Source organism: Hypanus sabinus, chromosome 9 (assembly GCF_030144855.1).
Source record: "Hypanus sabinus isolate sHypSab1 chromosome 9, sHypSab1.hap1, whole genome shotgun sequence".
In the NCBI taxonomy this organism is placed as follows: domain Eukaryota; kingdom Metazoa; phylum Chordata; class Chondrichthyes; order Myliobatiformes; family Dasyatidae; genus Hypanus; species Hypanus sabinus.
The window spans coordinates 123,500,935-123,523,020 of record NC_082714.1 but is presented as its reverse complement, the minus strand read 5'-3'; the positions used below and the strand labels follow the sequence as shown (position 1 = coordinate 123,523,020).

The window sequence follows — 22,086 nt, the reverse complement described above, 5'->3', positions numbered from 1 at the left end:
ATGACAGAGAACTTGATGGGCCAAATGGCTTAATTCTTCTCCATGTCTTATGGACTATGGTCTTATTTTCTATTTGTGTGCTATGACAAATTTAAAATCTTAGTGTTAGTTATAATAACCTACAATACATCAATTTACACAAGGGAACAAGGAATTAGTATTCTCCAAATACTACCGTAAATTCCGGACTATAAGCTGCTACTTTTTTCCCACGCTTTGAACACTGCGGCCTATACTATGGTGCGGCTAATGCATGTTTTTTTTCATGCTGCCAAAAAACATTTTGCCTTGTAACAGTAGACCAATAAAATTGATGAGTAGTTCACAGAGGTCCAATGAAATTGTACGATAAATCAAGTGCACTTTCACAATTAAATTATTGTAAATCAGTCATTTGTACTCACCCTCATCAACATGGAAAACACTTGAAGAAAAGCATATTATGCAGCTTTTAAGTTAAAGGCGATCAATCTGGCGGTTGAAGAAGGAGATCGAGCTGCTGCACGTAATCTTGGCATAAATGAATCGATGGTGAGACGGTGGAGACGCCAGCGTGAAGAACTGAGTCAATGCAAAAAGACGACAAAAGCTTTCAGAGGTAATCATAGCAGATGGCCCGAACTTGAAAACTTTCTTGAAGACTGGGTTAACACACAGAGAGCAGGCGGCCGCGGTGTTTACACCGTGCAGATCAGACTGAAGGCTAAAGCAATCGCCACCAAAATGAAAATCGAAGATTTTAGAGGTGGGCCGTCGTGGTATTTTAGATTTATGAGACGAAAAGGCCTGTCCGTCAGGGTACGCACGACTCTTGTGTCAGCAGCTCCCTCCCGACCACGAGGAACAACTTGCTAACTTCCGCACATTCACTCAAACAAAGATAGCGGAGAATTCCATCGGGCCAGATGATATCATAAATATGGATGAAGTGCCTTTGACGTTTGACCTGCCTCTGACTCGGACTGTTAATAAAAAAGGTGACTCGTCCATCACACTGAAAACAAGTGGCCATGAGAGAACGCATTTTACTTGTGTTCTGAGCTGCACAGCATCCGGACTAAAGCTTCCACTGCTGGTGATTTTTAAGCGGCTGACGATGAAAGTTCAGTGAAAGCTGCCATCAAGAGTACAAACTCAATTCCAGCTGTGATTCCTGGGGGCACCTCAAAGTATTTGCAGCCACTGGACATCAGCGTGAACCGGGCATTTAAAGTGGCGCTGCGCATTGAGTGGGAGGCTTGGATGACGAGCGGCGAGAAATCCTTTACCAAAACAGGACGCATGCGAAGAGCATCTTTAACTCAAGTCTGCCAGTGGATCCTAAATGCGTGCAGCCGTGTCACAACATCCACCATCACCAGCGGGTTTCGAAAGGCTGGACTGCTGCGTGATGAAGAGGACCGCGTGCGCTCAAGTGAGAGCGACAACGAAGAGACTGAAGTGAGTGACGAGATCCTGAGGTTGTTCAATTCGGACACTGAAGGACTTTGATGGTTTTAGTGCGCAGGAAGAAGATGAAGGAGGCGATCAATAACTTTTCCTGGTAGGCTGCAGTATATATATATTTTTTTACCAGTCGTTCGGAGATATTGGAATGTTGTTCGTGCACTGTTCAGTAAAAAAGTATACGCAACGTAATTTGTGTGTTACCGAAACATATGTATATTTAAAAGTAGCTGTGTTACAGGCACTGTTCGAAAAAAAGCATTTGCAATATATATTTGTTTATGTTACCATACGGATTTAATTAAAAGTTAAAAAATCCTCACGTGTGATATCTTTCTGTGTAAATATCTCATATTACAACGTGGGACACCTGCGGCTTAAAATCCGGTGCGGCCTGTACAAGTACAAAATTGATTTTCTTTCTAAAATTAGTGTGCGGCTTTTAATCAGGTGCGCTCTGTAGTCCGGAATCTACGGTAGTCTATATAGTAATACAGGCAGTCCCCGGGTTACGTACGAGTTCCGTTCCTGAGTTCGTCTTTAAGTCAGTTTTGTACATAAGTCAGAACAAGTGCATCCGGTATTATTTAGCATCAGTCAAGCGTTTGGCATAGTATATAATATATATTTTACCTTTCTATGCACATAAAACACTTAAGAAATGTATGTATTCCAATAATTAAGCCACTGCATTGCTTAGTAATAATTGTAGCTTTCATTGGGGCAGGGCCTTCCACATGCTCCATTATTCACACTTTATCCATTATCCTTTAAAATTGTCCCGATCGTTGACCAACTATAACCTAATGATTTTCCAATGACTGATGGCGTTTCACCTCTTTCCAAACGCTTTATTATTTCCATTTTATTTTCAATTGCGATCGCTTCCCGTCAATGGAGCAGAAACACTGCGGGTGGCGGGTCCTGAGCTCCGCCGGCTTCCGAAGTCTGCTGGGTCCAAAAGACCACCGCACTGAATTCCCGGGGTCCGCAGTGAGACAGGTTAAATGGGACAAGTGGGGACTGTGCTGGGTTTGGGTATTTGGTCCTCCACAATATTCCATGTGGGAATTTAAACTGGAGGTGGCAGTGTTTTTTACGAGGTTGAGTTGCAAGCTCGACATCAACCTGGCATGGGAGCGGTCTGTCACTAGATTGAACTCGGGAACCTCCGTTTTCCAGCCCGGCGCTAACCTCACTGCACCACCAGCCGACCGGAACGGGGGTGGAGGGGGGCGGGGGTCAGGGTGAATCTTACTAAGAAAAATTTAAGCCAAATACAAAGTTAAACACTCAACACAGTGTCAACGGCAACAACTTAAAATGGCAGACGGCGTCGTGATCTGACTTAAAATGGCAGACGGCGTTTTCCTTCCTCGGTTCGTAAGTACGAGTTGTCTGTAAATCGGACGTTTGCAACTCGGGGACTACCTGTACATCCACAATCACATTTCCTTGAGGACAAAGTATGAAACACATGGTTTTTGCAATTACAGTCAGCCCTCCTTATTCGCGAGGGATTGGTTCCGGGACCTCTCGCGGATACCAAAATTCGTGGATGCTCAAGTCCCTTATTCGACCTGTATCAATACAGTATACCTTAGGACCCAATGGAACCCAAGACCTTATTTAACCTGTGTCAATGTGGTGGACATTAGGACCCAGCGGCAGAGATCTGAACCCGCAGTGATTCTGTTCATGAAAATAATCACGATAATGATTGAAAATAAAGTGGTAATAATAAAGCAAAGAGGTGAAATGCCATCAGACATTGGAAAAGCGTTAGGCTACGTCAGTCAATGATTGGAACAATTTTAAAGGATAAAGTGAGATGGGCTGTGCCCCGATGAAGGCTACAATTATTACGAAGCAACGCCGTGGTTTTAATTATTGGGTTTTGGGTTTTTGATCTTCCACTTCAACCCGGCACGGTAGAGAGCATGCTTGGGAGCGATCTGTCACTAGATTGAACTTGGGAACTTCCCAAGCCTGGCGCTGAAACATACGTTCCTAAGTGTTTTATATGCATAGAAAGGTAAAATATATACTATATACAAATGCAAACGTTTAACTAACTGATGCAAAATAGTACCGGATGTACCTGTTCCAACTCTGAGTAAGAGAACTTCCAATTTTTTTTCAATCCCGATCCATGATAACCCACGCACATCCTCCTGTATACTTTAAACGATCTCTAGATTACTTATAATACCTAATACAATGTAAATGCTACGTAAAATAGTTGATATATTGCATTGTTTAGGGAATAATGACAAGAAAAAAAGTCTGTACATGCTCGAACAACAAGTGCTGAAAGAGTAAACACAAAATCCACTGCAGATGCTGTGGTCAAATCAATACATACAAACAAGCTAGATGAACTCAGCAGACCGGGCAGCATCCACTGGAAAAAAAAAAGATGCTCAAATTCTTGTATTTATTTCAAGCATTACCAATTTTTATTCCTAAATCTTTTTTTGATATTATTGACTCCAAAATATCTTTGGCAGAATAAAAATCTTAGACTAGGCAAAAAATATTTACAGAAGCCTAAGAAGGAAGGTGGTTTGGCTTTGCCAAATTTGAGATTTTATTACTGGACAGTTAATATATGATATTTAGTATTTTGGACACAAGAATTGACTACAGCTGCCTGCCCACAATGGGTAAATTTGGAATGTAAATCTGTACAAGACTTTTCGTTGTTTTCAATCTTAGGATTTTCACTTCCTTTTTCTTTATCTAAATTGAATAAACAATTAACTAATCCTATTGTCAAATACACATTGCGAATCTGGTTTCAATTTCGTAAATTTTTTGGTTTGAATAAGTTTATTCTATCATGCCCTATAGTATCTAATTATTTTTTTCAGACTTCCTTAATGGATCAAAGTTTTTTTTATGGAAAACAAAAGGTATAACAGGTTTTCGTGATTTGTTTTTAGATGATAACGTTATGTCCTTTGAACAGTTATCTAATAAATATAATTTTCCTAAAACTCATTTTTTTGGATATTTGCAAGTTAGAAATTTTTTGTATAATGAGTTACAGTCTTTTCCGAAACTAGGTCCATTGGACATTACAGAAAGAATTTTGGCTCTGAATCCTTCTCAAAAGGGTTTAGTAGCTGTCATTTATAATATGATTATGAATATACAGCCAGATGTATCAGAAAAAATTAAGAAGGAATGGGAAGAAGAACTTCATTGTCTTATATCCACTGAGCAGTGGGAGAAAATTTTACTATTAGTCAATTCATCCTCCATTTGTGCTAAACATGCTCTAATGCAATTTAAGGTTGTACATAGAGCTCATATGTCTAAGGATAAACTTGCTCGATTTTATTCTTATGTTAATTCAACCTGTGACATTTGCCATTTTGATGTTGCCTCATTAACCCATATGTTTTGGTCTTGCCCTTGTTTACAAAATTACTGGAAAGATATTTTTAGTATTATTTCAAGATTTTTAAATATTAATATCCAACCGCATCCTTTTACTGCAATATTTGGCTTACCAATGGTGGATAATAGTTGTCTATCCTCTTCATCCCGACGAATGATTGCATTTGTTACACTAATGGCTAGAAGATCTATTCTATTGAATTGGAAAGAAATTAATCCTCCAACTATATTTCAGTGGTTTTCCCAAACCATTTCTTGTTTGAGCTTAGAAAAAATTAGAAGTGTTGTCTTTGACCCTTCAGTTAAATTTGAAGAAACTTGGAGACCATTTATTCAACATTTTCATATGAGTTGAATTGTCTTTTCCTAAACCTTAATTGTTTGGATGGAGGTTCAGAGTTATTGGCACTACTGTATATGTACTTTATTCAATGGCCCATGTTGGTTAGTGTTTTTTTCCTCTTCTTTTTTTTCTCTGGAGTCTTTTTTTTATTTCTTTGTTCATCAATGTTATGACTTTGGGAGGTTATCTATTTTATTATTATATAAATGTCTATTTAAGCTATTAATTATGTACCCTCAAACACTTTGTATTCATGTTTTATTTATGTTTGTTTAAAATTAATTAAAAGATTTAAAAAGAAAAGAAAGAAAAAATGCTGTAAGAGCACTTCCGGGTTTTCGCGATTCACGGTTGGTTGAATTCGCGGATAAGGATGGCCAACTGTATAATTAATCAAGTGCTGGTGTCTTTAGCTGTGTTTGTTTTAAGGAAGGGTGGTTGTCATTAATTAGTCATCAGTGTTCCTTTATACCAGCTTTTCTTCTGGGAGTTATCTTTGACCCAGTTGTGTTCAATTCTTTCATCAATAATCTGCTTACTAACATCATTCCTTTATCAAATCAGAGAATAGGCGGTTATTCATTGATTTCACTGTGTTGTGCTCTATTGGAACTTCTCTGAAAATGAGCCTTCTCTGAAGAAGAGGGTGTATAATTACTTCCTGAACCTAAAAAAAAATTTGAAGATTGATAGCATCCATTGACGTATTGTAGCAACTCCCTGAGCAGAAATGTATGTTTAATTGATTCTAAATACTAATTCTTAATGTTTCAGGCAGTGTTATTTATTTCATGTCATTCAATCACTGAGGAGATATTTGCCCATCAGTTGAACAACAATAGAATATTTTTTGGTTTTATGAATGCATTTGTTTCACTCTTGGTGGCACAAAATGCACTCTGCAGCATGAAACCTCTTCACAAGCACAATTGATGACAATGGGCATTTTATTTTCTGTTTCATAATCTGAGCAGTGCAATTTGTTTCTAACAAAGTCTTCATTAGTCAGTTTGTACATTATATTTCGCAGATGCATAGGAATGAGTTTCAGAACTCGGGGCATACTTTTACTGGGCTTAACTGGGAATTTTTGTCAGTAGAACATATAGAACATTACAACACTGTACTTTAGCCCACATTTTGCTGACTTTTTAACCTACACTAAGATCAAACTAACCCTTCCCTCCTACATAGCTCTTCATTGAAGCATGATCATGAAGAGCTATCACCCATATACCTATCTAAGAGTTTCTTAAATGCCCCTAATATATCTGCCACTACCACCACTACTGGCAGGGTATTCTATGTAGCCACCACTTTCTGTCTTCTATGTGCAAGCCAATTCTGTATCCACACAGCTAGGGTTCCCTGGATCCCATGCCTCCTGACTTTCTGAATAAGCTTGTTCTGAGAATTATTTCAGTTTTTTGAGCTACACGCTTGTTTGCAAAAATAACTCTTAATATGTTGTAAATTAGAATCCAGGGAAAGCAAAATGTACACATTGTTATAAACTTATCATGAGCCTAGCAAAAATGCTGCCACGTTAACTTATGGTAGTAAAACAATAATATTTACACTGGTGAGAATAATGCAGGTGTTTAATGCTTAGAATGTGTGGAGTTAACCATTTATATAAAATTATGCAAATATACCATCCTAAATGCCCTTAGGAATACAGTTGAACATCTGGATGCATCAGCTAATATAGTAGATATATTTAACTTTATATAATTCAAAATACATGTGACTTCATTAGCTTTGTACGATTCTAACTTTATTATTAAGTAGTAATGTTTGGTTTCTTTTGTTAACCATTATTTCTGGCAAAAGCTATTATGCTTTCTTGGAAATGACTATGTGAACAACTATAAGTATGCATAAATAATGGCTATCCTGGCAGCAGTTTACAGGTTGTTGCATGAAAATATCTTGTATTGCATTTTAATTTTCTTCAGTTAGCTAGTACTAGTCCAATAGTTTTAGTCTATTATGGCAAGTTGAATTAATACCTATGAATAAAGTTAAAGCTGTTAAATTCTTTGTTACAGTTGTCAAATAAAGTTCATTGATTATTTCATGAAGATTATACTCCATCTGGAGATTTTTTTTTTTAAAAAAGCATTTTGAAGATACTATAGTAAAAAGGAAAGATACTGGTCCTTGTCAGTTTCTCAGGCCACATCACATTGGGGCTAGGTAAAAGTTTTTTTTAATCAATTCAGCTCTAGTAGTCTGTGGGAATTTTTGTTACTGGCAGTGGTAATCCTGCCTAGTCGTTCTACTCGCATCTGAGGAATGTGCTGGCCTCTGTTTAGTCTTTACCAACGTAGGAGAACTGTGTTGTAGTATAGAACAGAACCCTGTCATTTATTTGCTGTAGGTGTAAGGGTTGCACAAGATGACTTTGAGAAGCTTGATTTTTATGAAGACAATCACTTGCATGCATTGATATGTGCGGATTGTTAGGTCAGATTTGGAAAATTTCTTAGCAATTCCTGTAAAATTATTGTCCTGTGCTCGGAGGGGCGGGGATGATGTAATTCCTTTATAATCCCGTAATACTGTTGAATTGTGCTTTCTTTCATTTTAGCCAAGGACAGTGAACCATTTCATTTGCAATAGTTCAAGGCAGCAGTTTATTTCTGCAGTCCTGAGGACAGTAAATGCTTATCCTGTCTATTTCAAGGTCCCATAAATGAGGTTTTCTAAAAAATAAAAACGCAGAATTTGCTCTAACAAATCTGAAATTGTACGGGTTTAGTCCCCCTCTACTTGTCTGGGTTTAGCCCCCCTCTTGCATACATGCAGTTTCTCTTCGATGAGTAATACTTAAGCTCATCATTCTCAGTAAACTTGGTTCCCCTCCAAATTTATTTGTATTTATTATCAGAGTTCGAAGTCAATTTTATTATCAAAGTACATGTATATCACCATATACAACCCTGAGATTCATTTTATAGACATAATAAATCCATAGTATAATAACCATAACAGAATCAATGAAAGACCACTTAACTAGGGCATTCATCCAGAGTGCAGAAGACAACAAACTGTGCAAATACGAAAATAAATAATAATAAATAAGCAATGTATAGAGAACATAAGGTGAGCCCTTTGGTTATGGGAACATTTCAATGCTGGGGCAGTAAAGTGAAGACATTTACAAAAATCTTTAATCTCTTGGAAATTCCTTTCCCTTCGCCGCCTTTATAATTTCGTATGCTATTATTGCTTTAGGGAATTGCATTTATTTTTGCTAATCTTGTTACATAGTTGTAGAAGCTATTAAGATCTTTGTCTCACTAATTTACTGTAACCTGTCTCCATCAATTTTTTAATCACTTGGTGCTTAAACCTCCTGATTCCAGGCCTGCTGATCATTTTGAAGTTTTTATAAGAAATAAATAAAGTAATAAATAAAATAAAAGAATAAATAAAATACTAATCTCCTTAGTCCATGATGTTTGAATCATTTTTCACATGGAGTTTATATTTTTCTCCATGGAATTTTCATATTGAAATGCTGAAATATTTCTTTAAATGCTTGCCATTATTTATCTACTGGAAAACATTTTCATCTCTTCCCAATCTCCATGCACTCCCAGCATAATTGTATTTATTTGGGATCAAGACTTTATCTTGTAACTGATTCTTATCTTGACTGGCTAAGATTTTTTCATTAAACTCTATCTGAATACACCATATAGCTTGTCGATGCATTATTCCTGAAAATTCTCCTGACCCTGTCCTCCAAGCTTTTGGCTAGTTTAATTTGCTGAGTCTCCATGAAAATTAAATTCCTCTGATTATAACATTACCTTTTTGCTGCAAGTTTTTCTTAATTTCTCTTCAATATTGTTGCTGTTGTCAGAGGACTTGTAAAGAAGTTCAGTTATTTTTGTCTCATTTTCTCTCCTCTCCACCCATACTGATAGTACTTCCTGTCCTTTTGTGCCAAAATTGCTCCTTGCCGCTTTTTGTAATCCTTTATTACAGATGTTTTCTTAAACACTATTTATTTTGTGCTTTCTGGATGTCAAGTACTTAATTTCGATCTTCATCATAGTGTATTTGTGGATACTTCTTAAAACATTCTCAAGGTTATTCCCCATCTGGATTTGCTAATTTTAATCCTTAGAACCTCTGTCTTTTGACAGATGCTTGTTCCTAGTTCCATCTATAGCATTGGTTCCTATGTGATAGGAATATTCACTATATTTGAATATTATTGTATAAGATTTCCTGACATAAAGGACCATATCAATGCCCCAAATATATTCTAGTCTACCACCCATTCCTCTCTTCTCCCTCTCAGCCACTCGCACCCCTACCTGTTTTTTTCCATGGATCTCTGGTCTATCAACATTTCCAAACCTCTCAAAGTAGCCTCATTCTGTGCCTATTCCCAAATCCAAGATATTACCTGACTCCTACATAAGTCAGCTTGCCTACTGCACCATAGTGACTGCAGCTGACTGGAGCTCAATGACAGTTGATCTGGTTTGTCAGATGTAGCGAACTACTATATCTAACAAACTGCTATTGTAGCAGAACCTCGTGATTCTGTAGATGCTTTAAGCCAAAGTAACAATTACAAAATGCTGGAGGAACTCAAAAATCAGGATTTTGACCTGGAAGTTTATTTGTCTATTCCTTTCCATGGATCTGCCTGACTTTCTGAGATTCTCCAGCATTTTGTATGTGCTATTAAAGCAAAAATGAGGCACCATCATGTTCTCTCTGCCCTGGAAGAGGGTTCCTGGAATATTTCCTCAGCAACTACACAGAAGCCTTGGGAGAAGGTTGCTACCTCTGGTGTCATTACTAGGTGCTGAAGGCAGTGGCAGAAGGCATGTCCTCTGAACAACACTAAGCACCTTCACCAACCCAGAAAGTCCAATGGCCTTTGTCAAAGCTGGTGACCAACCACAGCCTAAGCCCAGATCACCAGCAGACTTGCTCATCGTGGTGTCTGACTGGCAACTGCAACTTTATCTTGGCAACAATTAAAATTCCCTGACTTCATCACATTCTCATCACTGAAGCCTAACATGGTCATTCTGTCAGAAACCTCAAAGGTGGTCATGGTGGAACTGATGATGGAAGATTGGACTGGGGAGGCCTTTGCACCAAATACCATGAGCTAGTAGAACAGTGCCAGAGATGGGGATGGCGGATATGATGCAAACCTATAGAGCTGCGTGCTGAGGTTTTGCTGGCTGCTTGCTGTGCAGTGCCTACTGTTTCCTTAGCATTACAGGGGCTGCAAAGAAAAGAGCCATCTGGACTGTCATAGAGGCTGCTCAGCGAGCCTCCAGATGGCTATGGTTCAAGAGGTGTAATGCTGCTGGGACACAAGCCAGGACCTGATCAACCCTGGCTGGGTCACCTGGGCAACAGTGTCTGATGTTTAAAGATCCAAAATACCCAATGACCACAGATTACATCACTGTGTCCCAGCACATCCTAGGATGTATCTCAGCATTAGTGGCTATGGATTTTGGGATCTTTCTGATTTCTCCAAACACTACTATGTAGCTCCATCTAACTACTTGTCCTACTTTTGTTATTAAATCTTGCTTTACATATTGAATAAATTGAGGCTTCAATTAACTTTTTAATGTCATTTTGTGTTATGTATTTAGCTTTAACCAGTTTATCCATGAAGATTTGTTTAAATCACTAATAATTACCCTTCATTCTGCTATAAATTATTTTTCAAAAAGCACTAATGAACTAAACTGTAGGCCTTTAGCCATTAAATATAAATATTGAAAGCACATTTCATTAAAGTTGCACTTCATTCCAATTCACTTTATGACCACTAATGTTATTTATTGGTTTACATGCCGAAATATTTTTTGTTCATATCGGAAACAAATGTTGGGCAATGAATAGTAGTGCTTCTGTTATAAAAGATTAAATACAGTGAAGGAAGAAGAAATTCCTTGTTGATCTGGTATATTAAGCATGTAGCGAGACAAAACGTTTTGCTATGAATTGTAAGGAAAAGACTTTATTTCCAATAAATTAAATATATTGCTTTGAACATGAAGTGTAATGATTAATATTATTTGGCTTTAGCCCTTGATATTAATCATCATTGATAATGTAGAAGAGCAGTATTTCATGTGTCTAAAAATTTCAGATCCTGGGACACCAAAATTTTTAAAGAGTAGATTTTCAATACAGCCTTCTGGAATCTGTAATTAGCAGTGATGGGAATTTTGAAGCAAAGGATTCCCTGGATATGATTCATAATGTAAACAAAGTGCAGACAATATTTTTAATTTTCTTTGGCAGCATTTCATCAGTTTTCCTTTGACTGTTTTCTTAATAAAACATTACTGGCATTAAAAGCCAGCAAACATTGAAAATACACAGTAATCCAGCATCATGTAGTAGTAAGAAATCATGTGTAGTAAGAAAAGCAACTAATTGTTCAGGTCAAACCCTTTTATCAATACTGTTTCCATTTGTAAAATCAAATATTGTTGGCATTTTCCTGCTTCATTTACAGTAATTCCCATTTTGCAATTTCAGGATATCCGACATCAAGCCAGTGACTTCCCCTGTAAAGTAGCCAAGCTTCCAGAAAATAGAAATCGGAACAGATATAGAGATGTCAGTCCGTGTAAGTGTTGGGAAAGGAATCTTAATTGCTAAAAAATGTATGCATGTAAAAATGATTAATTTCCTGAATGTTGGTGTTATTGTAATAATTAGGTACACAGCCTTGCACTAAGCGAGTTTCTACTCGGCTTGTCCAAGATTTCTATTTTTGAAATTCTTAGGAAAGAGTCATTGCTTTGGTCAGTTGCACTGTCTGTTGTAAACATGAGGATGACATGATTGCATGTCAAGGGATTGGAATCCATCATTCATCGGTAAATTGTTGATTTTGTGCAATATGATAGTGCAGTGAAATTTGAGCAATCTGACTATTTTGCTTATAATCAAATGCAAAATGCTGGACTTGTAGATTTTTTTGGGGGCCATTGATACAGACACATGAGTTCACCACATAGCAGCTAGGGAATTCAATTAGTAAGGTAGTTATGAAGGCTTATTGTGTGTTGGCCTTCATTAGTTGGAAGATTGAGTTCAAAACCTGCAGGATAGAGTTGCAGCTCTATAAATCTAGTTTGACCACACTTGGAGTATCGTGTTCAATTCCAGCAGCCTCATTTCAGAAAGTATGTGAAAGCTTTAGAGAGGGTGCAGAGCAGATTTACCACATGGATGGAACAAAATGGTGGTCTGTGTGAGAGGGAATGCTGAGACTGATATTGGAGTAGATTAGTGAGTTGGCATACAATCATGGGCTGAAGGGCTTGTACAGCACTGTACTGTTCTACATTCAGGATTTTAAAGAGCTCAAAAATAGAAAGCCCAGAATACTGGGAAGACTTTGTATATTGGACAGCATCTTTGAAGAGATGAGCAGATCTCAACAAAGTGTTAGTTTCCCCCTCAGTAACCACAAAATACCAGATTGTAATAATCCATTAGTTTCACTAATAATGCAAAATTTGATTTGAGAGGTAGTTTAAATTAAGTTGAACACATCCAGAATTGCATGTGAATGCAGTCCAAGAAATGACGTGGGTTTAAAGCTCAGCTTATCAACAAAGAGTTGATTCTCTAAATGTTGGGCAATCTAGCAGATCTTAGTAATCAAATTTGAGATTTGTCTTGATAATGAATTAAGTTGCCATATGTTACTCTTACTAGGCACAATTAGATAAAATTGTAGGCTATCTGACTTCTCCTTTAATTTCCTTTACAATTAACTGAAATTCAACTACTATTAGCATTCCTGTTATTTCAGGTATTGTACGCAAGATTGTGCATTTTGCTGAGTTCAGAATCGGATAAAGATTTAATATCACTGGCATATGTTGTGAAATGTGTTATGTGGCAGCAGTATATTGCAATAAATTAAAAAAACTAAATTGCCATAAGCGTTAAGAAGGCTTTTTAAAAAATGAGTTTTATTAGTCAAGGCACTGAGTTCAAAAGTCAAGGTTATGTTGCAACTTTATAGAACTCTGTTTAGGCCACATCTCGAGAATTATGTACAGTTCTGGTCGCCTCTCTATAGGAAAGATGTATAGGCTTTGTTGAAGGTGCAGAGGAGGTTTTTTAGGATGGTGCCTTGTTTAGAGGGCATGAGCTATCACGAGAGGCTGGACAAACGTGTTGCTTTTTGTGGAGCAGTGGAGGCTGTGGGGGGAGATCTGATAGGGTTTATAGTTTATGAAAGGCTTAGATAGAATAGACAGGGTGCATCCTATTCCCAGGGTTGAAGTGCCTAACACCAGAGGGCATACATTGAAGGTGCAAGGGGATAGGTTCAAATGCAATATCAGGGTAAGTTTTTTACTCAGTCATGGATATATGGACTGCGCTGCCTTGTATGGCAGTAGAGGCAAATACTACTTGGGCTTTTTAATAGGTATTTAGATAGGCACATGAATGTGAGGAAAATGGAGGGATATGAGCATTGTGTAGGTAGGAGTGATTAGTTTTTGTGTTTTTTTTTAAATGTACTTTTAAACTGGTTTGGCACAACATTGTGGGCCGAAGGATTGTTCCTGTGCTGTGCAAGTATTACAAAAAGAGAGGAACAGAAGTGAGGTAGTGTTGTAGGTTCATTGTCCATTCAGAACTCTGACAGCAAAGGGGAAGAAACTGTTCCCGAAATGGTGAATGTGTGACTTTAGGTTCTTTTACCCCACTACCTTGATGGTAGCAATGAGAAGAGGGCATGTCCTCAGTGATGGGGCTCCTTGATAAATGCTGTCTTTTTGAGGCATCACCATTTGATGGTGTACTCGATGCTGAGGAGGCTAATGCCCATGATGGAGGTTGCTGAGTTTACAACTTTCTGCAGCTTTTTCTGATTCTGTGTAGTGACCCCTCCATGTCAGCCGGTGATGCAACCAGTAAGAATGCATGCCACAGTACATCAGTAGAAATTTGTTAGTCTTTGGGAACATACCAAGTCTCCTCAAACTCCTAATGAAATGTAGTTTCCTTCATGCCGCCTATGTAATCAATAAGTTGAGCCTAGGATAGATCTTCAGAGATGTTGACACCCTTTCCACTGCTGATTCCTTGATCAGGACTAGGGTGTGCTTCCTGGACTTCCTCTTCCTAAAGTTCACAACCAATTCCTTGGGACATTTGACTTTGCCATCTAATTCCTTCTCTTGCATCCAAATTCAGTGACTGTAACTACTTGCAGACTTTTTAATCATGTTAGAAATATATATGTGGCAAACTAAGGGGAATGTTGAAGAGTAGAAGCTTTATTAGAAACATTTTCAATTGAAAAGGATTTTAAATGCAAGAGTTTGCAATAATTTAGAGGTAAGAGCAAGATAGGTGCAGTAAAAAGAAATTAGATAAGTTTGTGGCTTGTATTCAACAATATACAAGAGGCTGGATATGGAGGGAACAAATTTTTTAAACAGGTGATGAACTAAATTGGGTGAATGTGGACCTACCTATCTGTAGGTCTAACTGAAGATATAGCATTTTGATTCTAAGCTCATGTAAGAATTGGTTTGATTATAGCCACTGGGACATTGGGAACAGATATGGTAGCAAACTAAGGAAAGGTAAAAACAATAGGGTTATTGTCATGGGGGACTTTAACTTCCCCAATAAAAACTAGGACCTTTTGAGTGCAAAAGGTTTAGATGGGGCAAAATGTGTTAGGTGTATTGTAGAAGTGTCTTAAATCAATATGTAGATAGTCCAGTAAGGGGAGAGTTGTACTGGAGCTGGTGTGGGGTAATGACCCTGGCCAGGTGACTGACCTTTCAGTGGATGAACAGTTAGGGAATAGTGACCACAACTCTGTAAGTTTTAAGATGGCTACTGATAAGATAAGTAAGGACCTTGTGGGAGAATATTAAATAGGAGTAGGGCAAATTGCGAGAGCATTAGGCAAGAACAAGGGAGAGTTAATTGGGAACAGCTGTTTTTCGGCAAGTCGACATCTGAAATGTGGAAGATGTCTAAAGACCAGCTGTAGAGAGTGCAGGGCAGGTATATTCCAGTAAGAAGGAAGGACAAGGAAGTAAGAGAACTTTGAATGTTGAGAGTGGTGATGAATTTAGTCAAAAACAATAAGTATGTAAAGCTTAGGAAGCTAGAATGAAACACCTTATATACTGGCTGGGTAGCCTCCAACCTGATGGCATGAACATTGATTTCTCTAACTTCTGTTAATGCCCCTCCTCCCCTTCTTACCCCATCCCTGATGTATTTAATTTTCTCCCCCCTTTTTTCTCTCTCTGTCCATCACTCTGCCTGTTCTCCATCTCTCTCTGATGCTCCCCTCCATCTTTCTTTCTCCCTAGGCCTCCCGTCCCATGATCTTTTCCCTTCTCCAGCTCTGCATCCCATTTGCCAATCATCTTTCCGGCTCTCAGCTTCACCCCACCCCCTCCGGTCTTCTCCTATGATTTCGCATTTTCCTCTCCCCCTCCTACTTTCAAATCTTAGTATCTTTCCTTTCAGTTAGTTAGTCCTGACGAAGGGTTTCGGCCCGAAACATTGACAGTGCTTCTCCCTATAGATGCTGCCTGGCCTGCTGCTTTCCACCAGCATTTTGTGTATGTTGCTTGAATTTACAGCATCTGTAGATTTCCTCGTGTTTATTTGATTACTAAAATTAGTTCGGTACAATTCTGTGGGCCTATGCTATACAGTTATATGTTCTGTTATCAAAAGGTTGAAGAATTGGATTGATTTTAAGGGTGGCAAAGGGAAGGAACTTCAGTAGTGTCTTATGTCCTATCTGCTACTGGTTCTAAGAAAAGTGCTTAAATGAGAGAATGTGTAAACTATTGTATCTTAAAGCAACCTTGCTTGACAGATGTCCAGATGTCTTAGTAATAAGACCATAAAATATAGGAGCAGATTTAGCCCATTCAGCCTATTGAATCTGCTCCACTATTCCATCATGACTGATCCCACTCAACCTCATATGTCTGCCCTCTTGCCGTAACCTTTGATACCCTGACTGATCAGGTTACTATCAATCTTCTTGGCCTTGGCTTCCACAGGTGTCTGAGGCAGAGCCTTCCACATATTCACTATTCTCAGGCTATAAAAAAATCTTATCTCTCTTCTAAAGGGTCACTCCTCAATTTTGAGGCTGTACCCTCTAATTCTGGACACCCCTATCATAGGAAGCATTCTTTCCACATTGACCTGATTTCACATTCTGTAGGTTTCAATGAGATCTCCTGAGCACCCCCCCCCCCACCGCTTGCTTCTAAATTCTTGTGAGTAATCTTTCAGTTTTATTGCATAAATGAACCAATTACAAAAAAACTAACCAAAATTACAAATGAGTATCATGCTCTACACTATCATGATTGTTCCCACAGAAATTTAAATATTTTCATGAAAACATGGAAGTCCTTTTTGTGACACTGTTTTACCATCACCTGCTGTCAATCCAGCAACACAATCCATATTCAATCACCCTCCATGAAACAACACAACCTGTATTCAATGTGGGGAACAAAAGCATTGAATTTATAATTAGGGGATGTGAAATTTTAAAAGAACATTCTCAAAACAAAATGTAAGTATCCTGTTCAATTTTCTCAACTTTTTGTAATGTACCTTATTGCATCTATTTAGAAATTCCAACTGTACTGCCTTTGCCCTTTGTTTCATAGTGAAATAACGTGTGGTTCTGTTGTATCCAGTAAAGTTTTTTGAGTGAATTTTAGTCCCCCTTGCATCCTTAGATCACCGCCACACTAAACTGACTCTCTTCCTCTTGCCTGATGCTTATTCCCCTGTATCACTCTGTTTTGTGTTCGAGTCGCTCCCAAATACCTATTCTTGGCCTGATCCTTGAATCTCATCAAACACTTGCACTGGTTAGCTGTCATTTTATTATATTACTGAGGATTTAAAAAAAATTGAATAAAAATGAGCAATTGAATACATTTGGTAAAATAGCTGTAAGTATCTGAATGCCAATAGGAGATGTTATAGAAGAGAATGAAAGCAGGACACTAGATAGATAGTCAAAGTGTATGTAAGAATATTGGGATAAATTCCGACAAATTAGTTTGCAAAGTATGAGAACCAGATGAAAAACAATGCATAAGATTTGCAGAGATGACCTAATTAATGAATAGATTGTTGCAGCAAGATAAAATTATTCATAGGCAGAGTTATAGAACATCCATCAGAAATGGATCTGAAATTTTGCCACAACCCATGTTTTTTTTTTGGTTAGTAACTTTCATTTTTGCAGCCAATCTGTAACTGCAATCTGGCTTTTAGTACAAACCACAGAAAATTAAAACGTGTCAAGTGCAGGAAAATTTAAATATTAATGTTAGGGATCAGTACCACAAGCACAAAAGCCAACTCAAAATGAAACATTGTGACCTGCAACAAAATCAGAATCTGATGTGTAATGCAACAGTATCAATAGTAACAGGATCTAAATTTCACTTTGTTAGTGTAACATTGAATTAGATTGTAAGTTTGAGGTAAAGGTGGGAACTTCAATCTGGAGGACATATTTTGCATTAGAATGCAAAATGGATCAAATTCAAATACACATGAAGTTTCTGCCACTATTTATACATACTGTACTTCTCTTTTCACAAAACCACACCCAACTTGCTAAAAAGAGAAGTGTCAGTTTCATCATATCTTGAGTTTTTTTGAATCTATTATGTTAATTTTACAGCAGTGTTTCTTGACCTGCAGACAAATTGCAATTTATATTTATGCCTCTGATATGAATGAAACTGAAATTCATAAATGAAGGATTTAACTAGTTTGTATGGAACATGATTTTTCTTTCATTTTGTATCTTGTGACTAAACCACTACAACATACAAGCTATTTCAAGTTTTGTCTTGAAGTAGCTTGTCTATTCATCTTGTTCCAGGCAAAATACTTGATTCTAATGCATGGCATTCAATAAAGTAAATATTTATCAGACTGTTGTTTAAGAGATGTACCCTTTGTTACAAATAGTACTTCCAAAAATATGTGTAAGTATAAAATGCTCATTGTTTTTGTTTCAAGTTGATCACAGTCGAATTAGGCTGCAGCAAGGTGATAATGACTATGTCAATGCAAGCTTGATTAAAATGGAAGAGGCTCAAAGAAGTTACATTCTGACTCAGGTAAGCATTTTTTAAGAATAGTGCATGATTGAAAATAAAATTTATAAAAACTGTTTTGTAGCAGAAATGTGTAACAAATTCTGTACCAACCCCCCACCCCCCCCATTAGTAGTTAGCCAGTGAATCAGACTTGTATGTGTGACACATATTCATGGATGTCCGCTTCTTGAATTTAGTGCAGGCAAAGAGATGGTCAGTGTTTTGGGTTGAGACTGCATTTAGAACTGTAGAGCAAAGGTGGCCAGTGAAATGAGAGGAAGGCGTGAGACGGATTGGTAGGTGGGATCAGATAAGGGAGAGATGATGGACAGGTCAGAGAAGGAGTAGGAAAGAAGATCCAAGGAAGAACTGGGTTGGAGAGGATCATAATCCTTTGTAATAAGGGATTGAAAAGAGTAAGTAGGGAGACTGATGAGAGCAAGAAAGGAACATAGGATGTGGGTGACCCAAAGCTAGGAAATGTTTAATATTCCTACCACTGGTACACAGTTCCTCCATTTCCTGCATTTCTGTTCTCAACCCACAAGCCCCCTCCCCCACATCCTACCCCCATTAGCTGCAACACATCTGTTCAATACCACTCTTACCACCATTCAGGGGTCTAAAGAGTTCTTCCAGATGAGAAATTCACATGCACCTCCTCCCAAACTGGTCTATTGTATTTTTCCTGCAATGTAGCCCCCTTTATATCAGCAAGCTCAAGCATAGACTAGATCTTGTTCCACATGGGAAACCTACAAGCCAATGATATGAAGATTGAGTTTTCCGATTCCAGGTAATCCTAAGTTGCTTTCTCACTCCCAACTGTCCACCAAGGACCATTCTTTCTATGTTCAGCATTTCCATCCCTTAACCCCACCTCTGTTATCAAGACACATTACCCTTCTCCACCTGGTTTGAGGTGACTGTTAACCATTTACTTGTCTAGCTGGTTGTCTCCCACCATGTTTCACATTTCCCATTTCTTCAGCCTCCTAATGTGATGGCATCTGCCCATCATCACTCTGAAATCTGTTATCAACTGGCCTTGATCTCGAACTTCCAGCCCCACCTTCTCCCTCCCCGCTCCATTGCCCATTATTCCTTCCTTGTCTCATTCCACCTATCATTTACTAGGTTTTGTCTTGCGCCGTCCTCTCACTGTTACATCTCCCCTCTACATTCTCAATGCTGATGCCTCTTTTGCCTCCTAGCCATCATTTAGTTAATTAAACAATGGGCCAGAACTTTGATCACTTTTGTTGCCTTCCTCCAGCAAGGAAGACGCTTTTAACCCATCCTTTTAATGTAACTTGCTTTAAACATTGCCAAAAATAAAAACATGTTGTTTGCGTGCATTCTCTATACATTATGTTACCAGAGAATTGAAAGTGATCAAAATTTCTGCATCCTTTTTTTATTTTAGGAACTGAACCTGAAGATAAAAACAAAGTGAATTTGATATGTTAGGATTGTCTCTTGGGTCAAGCAATGAAAACACACCCAATATATATAAGCATTTACTGTATAGACATGTAGAGTGACAACATGTTCATATAAACTTATTGCAGTGCTTTGTGCTGCCACAAATAAGCAGCTATTGTTGTTGAGCCTAATATTAAATTACGTATCTGGTTTTCTTTTACACCTGAGATAATACATTTCAGAACATTAGTAGTTTAGATTCTTTGTCTTAGTTGTATTTATAGCCATTAACATTACAGATTCAAATCAAATACTTCTAAAGATAAAATTTGATTTCATATTTTCATTGTGCAATTGTTTGTTCCAACGTATTTCATAAGTACTACCAGATTTTCTCATGTTCTGTTTCCAAGTTTAAGTGGAAGAGAAAGATATAGAAATTTATCTGATTTGGTTGTTAAGCATCTGCTAGCAGAATATGCTCCGGTTTTATCCATCAACACAATAATGAATCAACAATGCTGAGAGTATTATACCCAAAATCTCAACTTGATCTTGCAGTTTTTTTAAAGATTGATAATCTTTTGTTATCATAGATTGTAGTAAATCATCCTGTTGAACATTTTGAAGCAATGTTCATGCATCGTTATTCACATTGCCTGCCTGAAGAGTTGTTCAGTAGTCACTTGAAGTTTGCATGCTTTAATAGTTTTAATGGTATGGTTAAACCTTGCACTTTAATGGTGAAGCCCACAACTGTTTTCTATAGACTTGTATATTAATTTTTACTTCAGTCTAGGGGGTGGGTGCTGAATCTTAGATTTGCAGTTATATTTATCACTGTTTAATTGGCACGAACTTATTCTCATCCTGTTCTAAAAGAAATATAGCATTTATTTATACAAACTTTCACAAACTCAATATCCTAACACATTTAGTAGCCATTTAAGTACAGGTCAACCTTCACTAATCCAGCACCATTGGGACCTGCAGAGTGCCGGGTTAGTAAAAATGCTGAATTACAGAAGGACCACATTAAGCAATAGCTAACCACTCCATCATACCTTTAAAGTATCATGTAAATCAGTACAAGTTAGATAATAGTGAAACAAATATTAAATGAGTAGCAAGTGAAATTTTAATAAAGTAATATACTGTACAGGTATAGATAAAATAAAGGGTACAGGTAAACATAGTAACATAGAAAACTTACAACTGTCAAGAATTAACTTATACAGAACAGTTGAGCACTTCCGCTTCTCAAGTGAGATGTTTAATATACCTTCAGGCAAAGTTACATGTTTGCAAGTGCGGGGTTGTCAAGATCATCAAAATCTTCATCTTGAAAAATGAGTGAAGCATCAGAACAGGTGCTGAAATGTGCACAACAGTTTCTTCAAAAACTGTTGATGTTGGTGGCAGCACATCTGGGTAAGCAGAAGTCGGAGAAAAGAGGTCTTCTATATACCACATTTCACGTGACCGCCAGGCGGCCAGGGATTCGGCGCAGGGCTCTTCCCTCTTCACTCGCAGTTACTGAGGGAATCCTCTTTAGTTTCTTTTCCTCTGCTTAGTAATATGTTTAAATTCAGTCAGTTGCCACGTCTGATCAGAGGTCATAGACAGAAGAGAACGGAGAGCTGGCTGGGCATCACCAGAGGGCAGGGTGCGACTGCCGGCAAGTGGGGGAGAAGACGGACTGACACAGCGCGCGCCAACTCCCCTGCCATTGGTGGGTGCCAGGCGGCCGTGCCTCATGCAAGTGATATTAATAAATGCAGGAAAACAAGCAGAAATCACCGGTCTGTGCTTACAAGAGCACACAAACATGTGAACAGATCTAGCACAACCAAAACAATGTGCCACAGATTTGTATGGTGGCCCGGGAAATTGGAAATTACAGTTGTGTGGAAAATTTGAAATCAATGTCGGATTATTGAAGAAACCAGATTACTGGTAGTCAGATTAGTGAAGGTCGGCTGTATTTTTTGACCTGATTAGGCATATAGTGTATTATAAAGAAATGTAATAAATTTGTTAATAGCAGCATCCCCTAGATGGCTAGATAAATGACCAGATTGTTAGTTACAGTGATATTGTAACTGGCTGACTGTTAGCACAGGCACTGAAAACAGTTCTTTTTGTGTCTTGAGATGTATTTTATCCTCCTGGAAGCATGTAGACAAATTCACATTTCACGTAACTGAACACTCCAGCAATGCAACACTGAAGTTTCAGGGTGGGTTTCGTGCCCAAGTTGCTGGTCTGGAAATTCAGCCTGCAACTCCTGAAACAAAAAGG

General features: G+C 38.0%; 1 protein-coding gene across 2 annotated transcripts in view; it reads left to right on the top strand.

Annotated features, from left to right (window-relative positions):
• LOC132399773 (tyrosine-protein phosphatase non-receptor type 1-like) overlaps positions 1-22,086 on the top strand; it is a 109,983-nt gene that overhangs the window by 57,821 nt on the left and 30,076 nt on the right. The window contains exons 2-3 of one of the 2 annotated variants that reach the window (XM_059980506.1): positions 11,741-11,831; positions 18,281-18,381. In XM_059980506.1, the coding sequence (XP_059836489.1) occupies positions 11,741-11,831; positions 18,281-18,381 (192 nt within the window). The remainder of the gene's footprint in view (positions 1-11,740; positions 11,832-18,280; positions 18,382-22,086) is intronic. The other variant, XM_059980507.1, reaches the window with a different exon arrangement.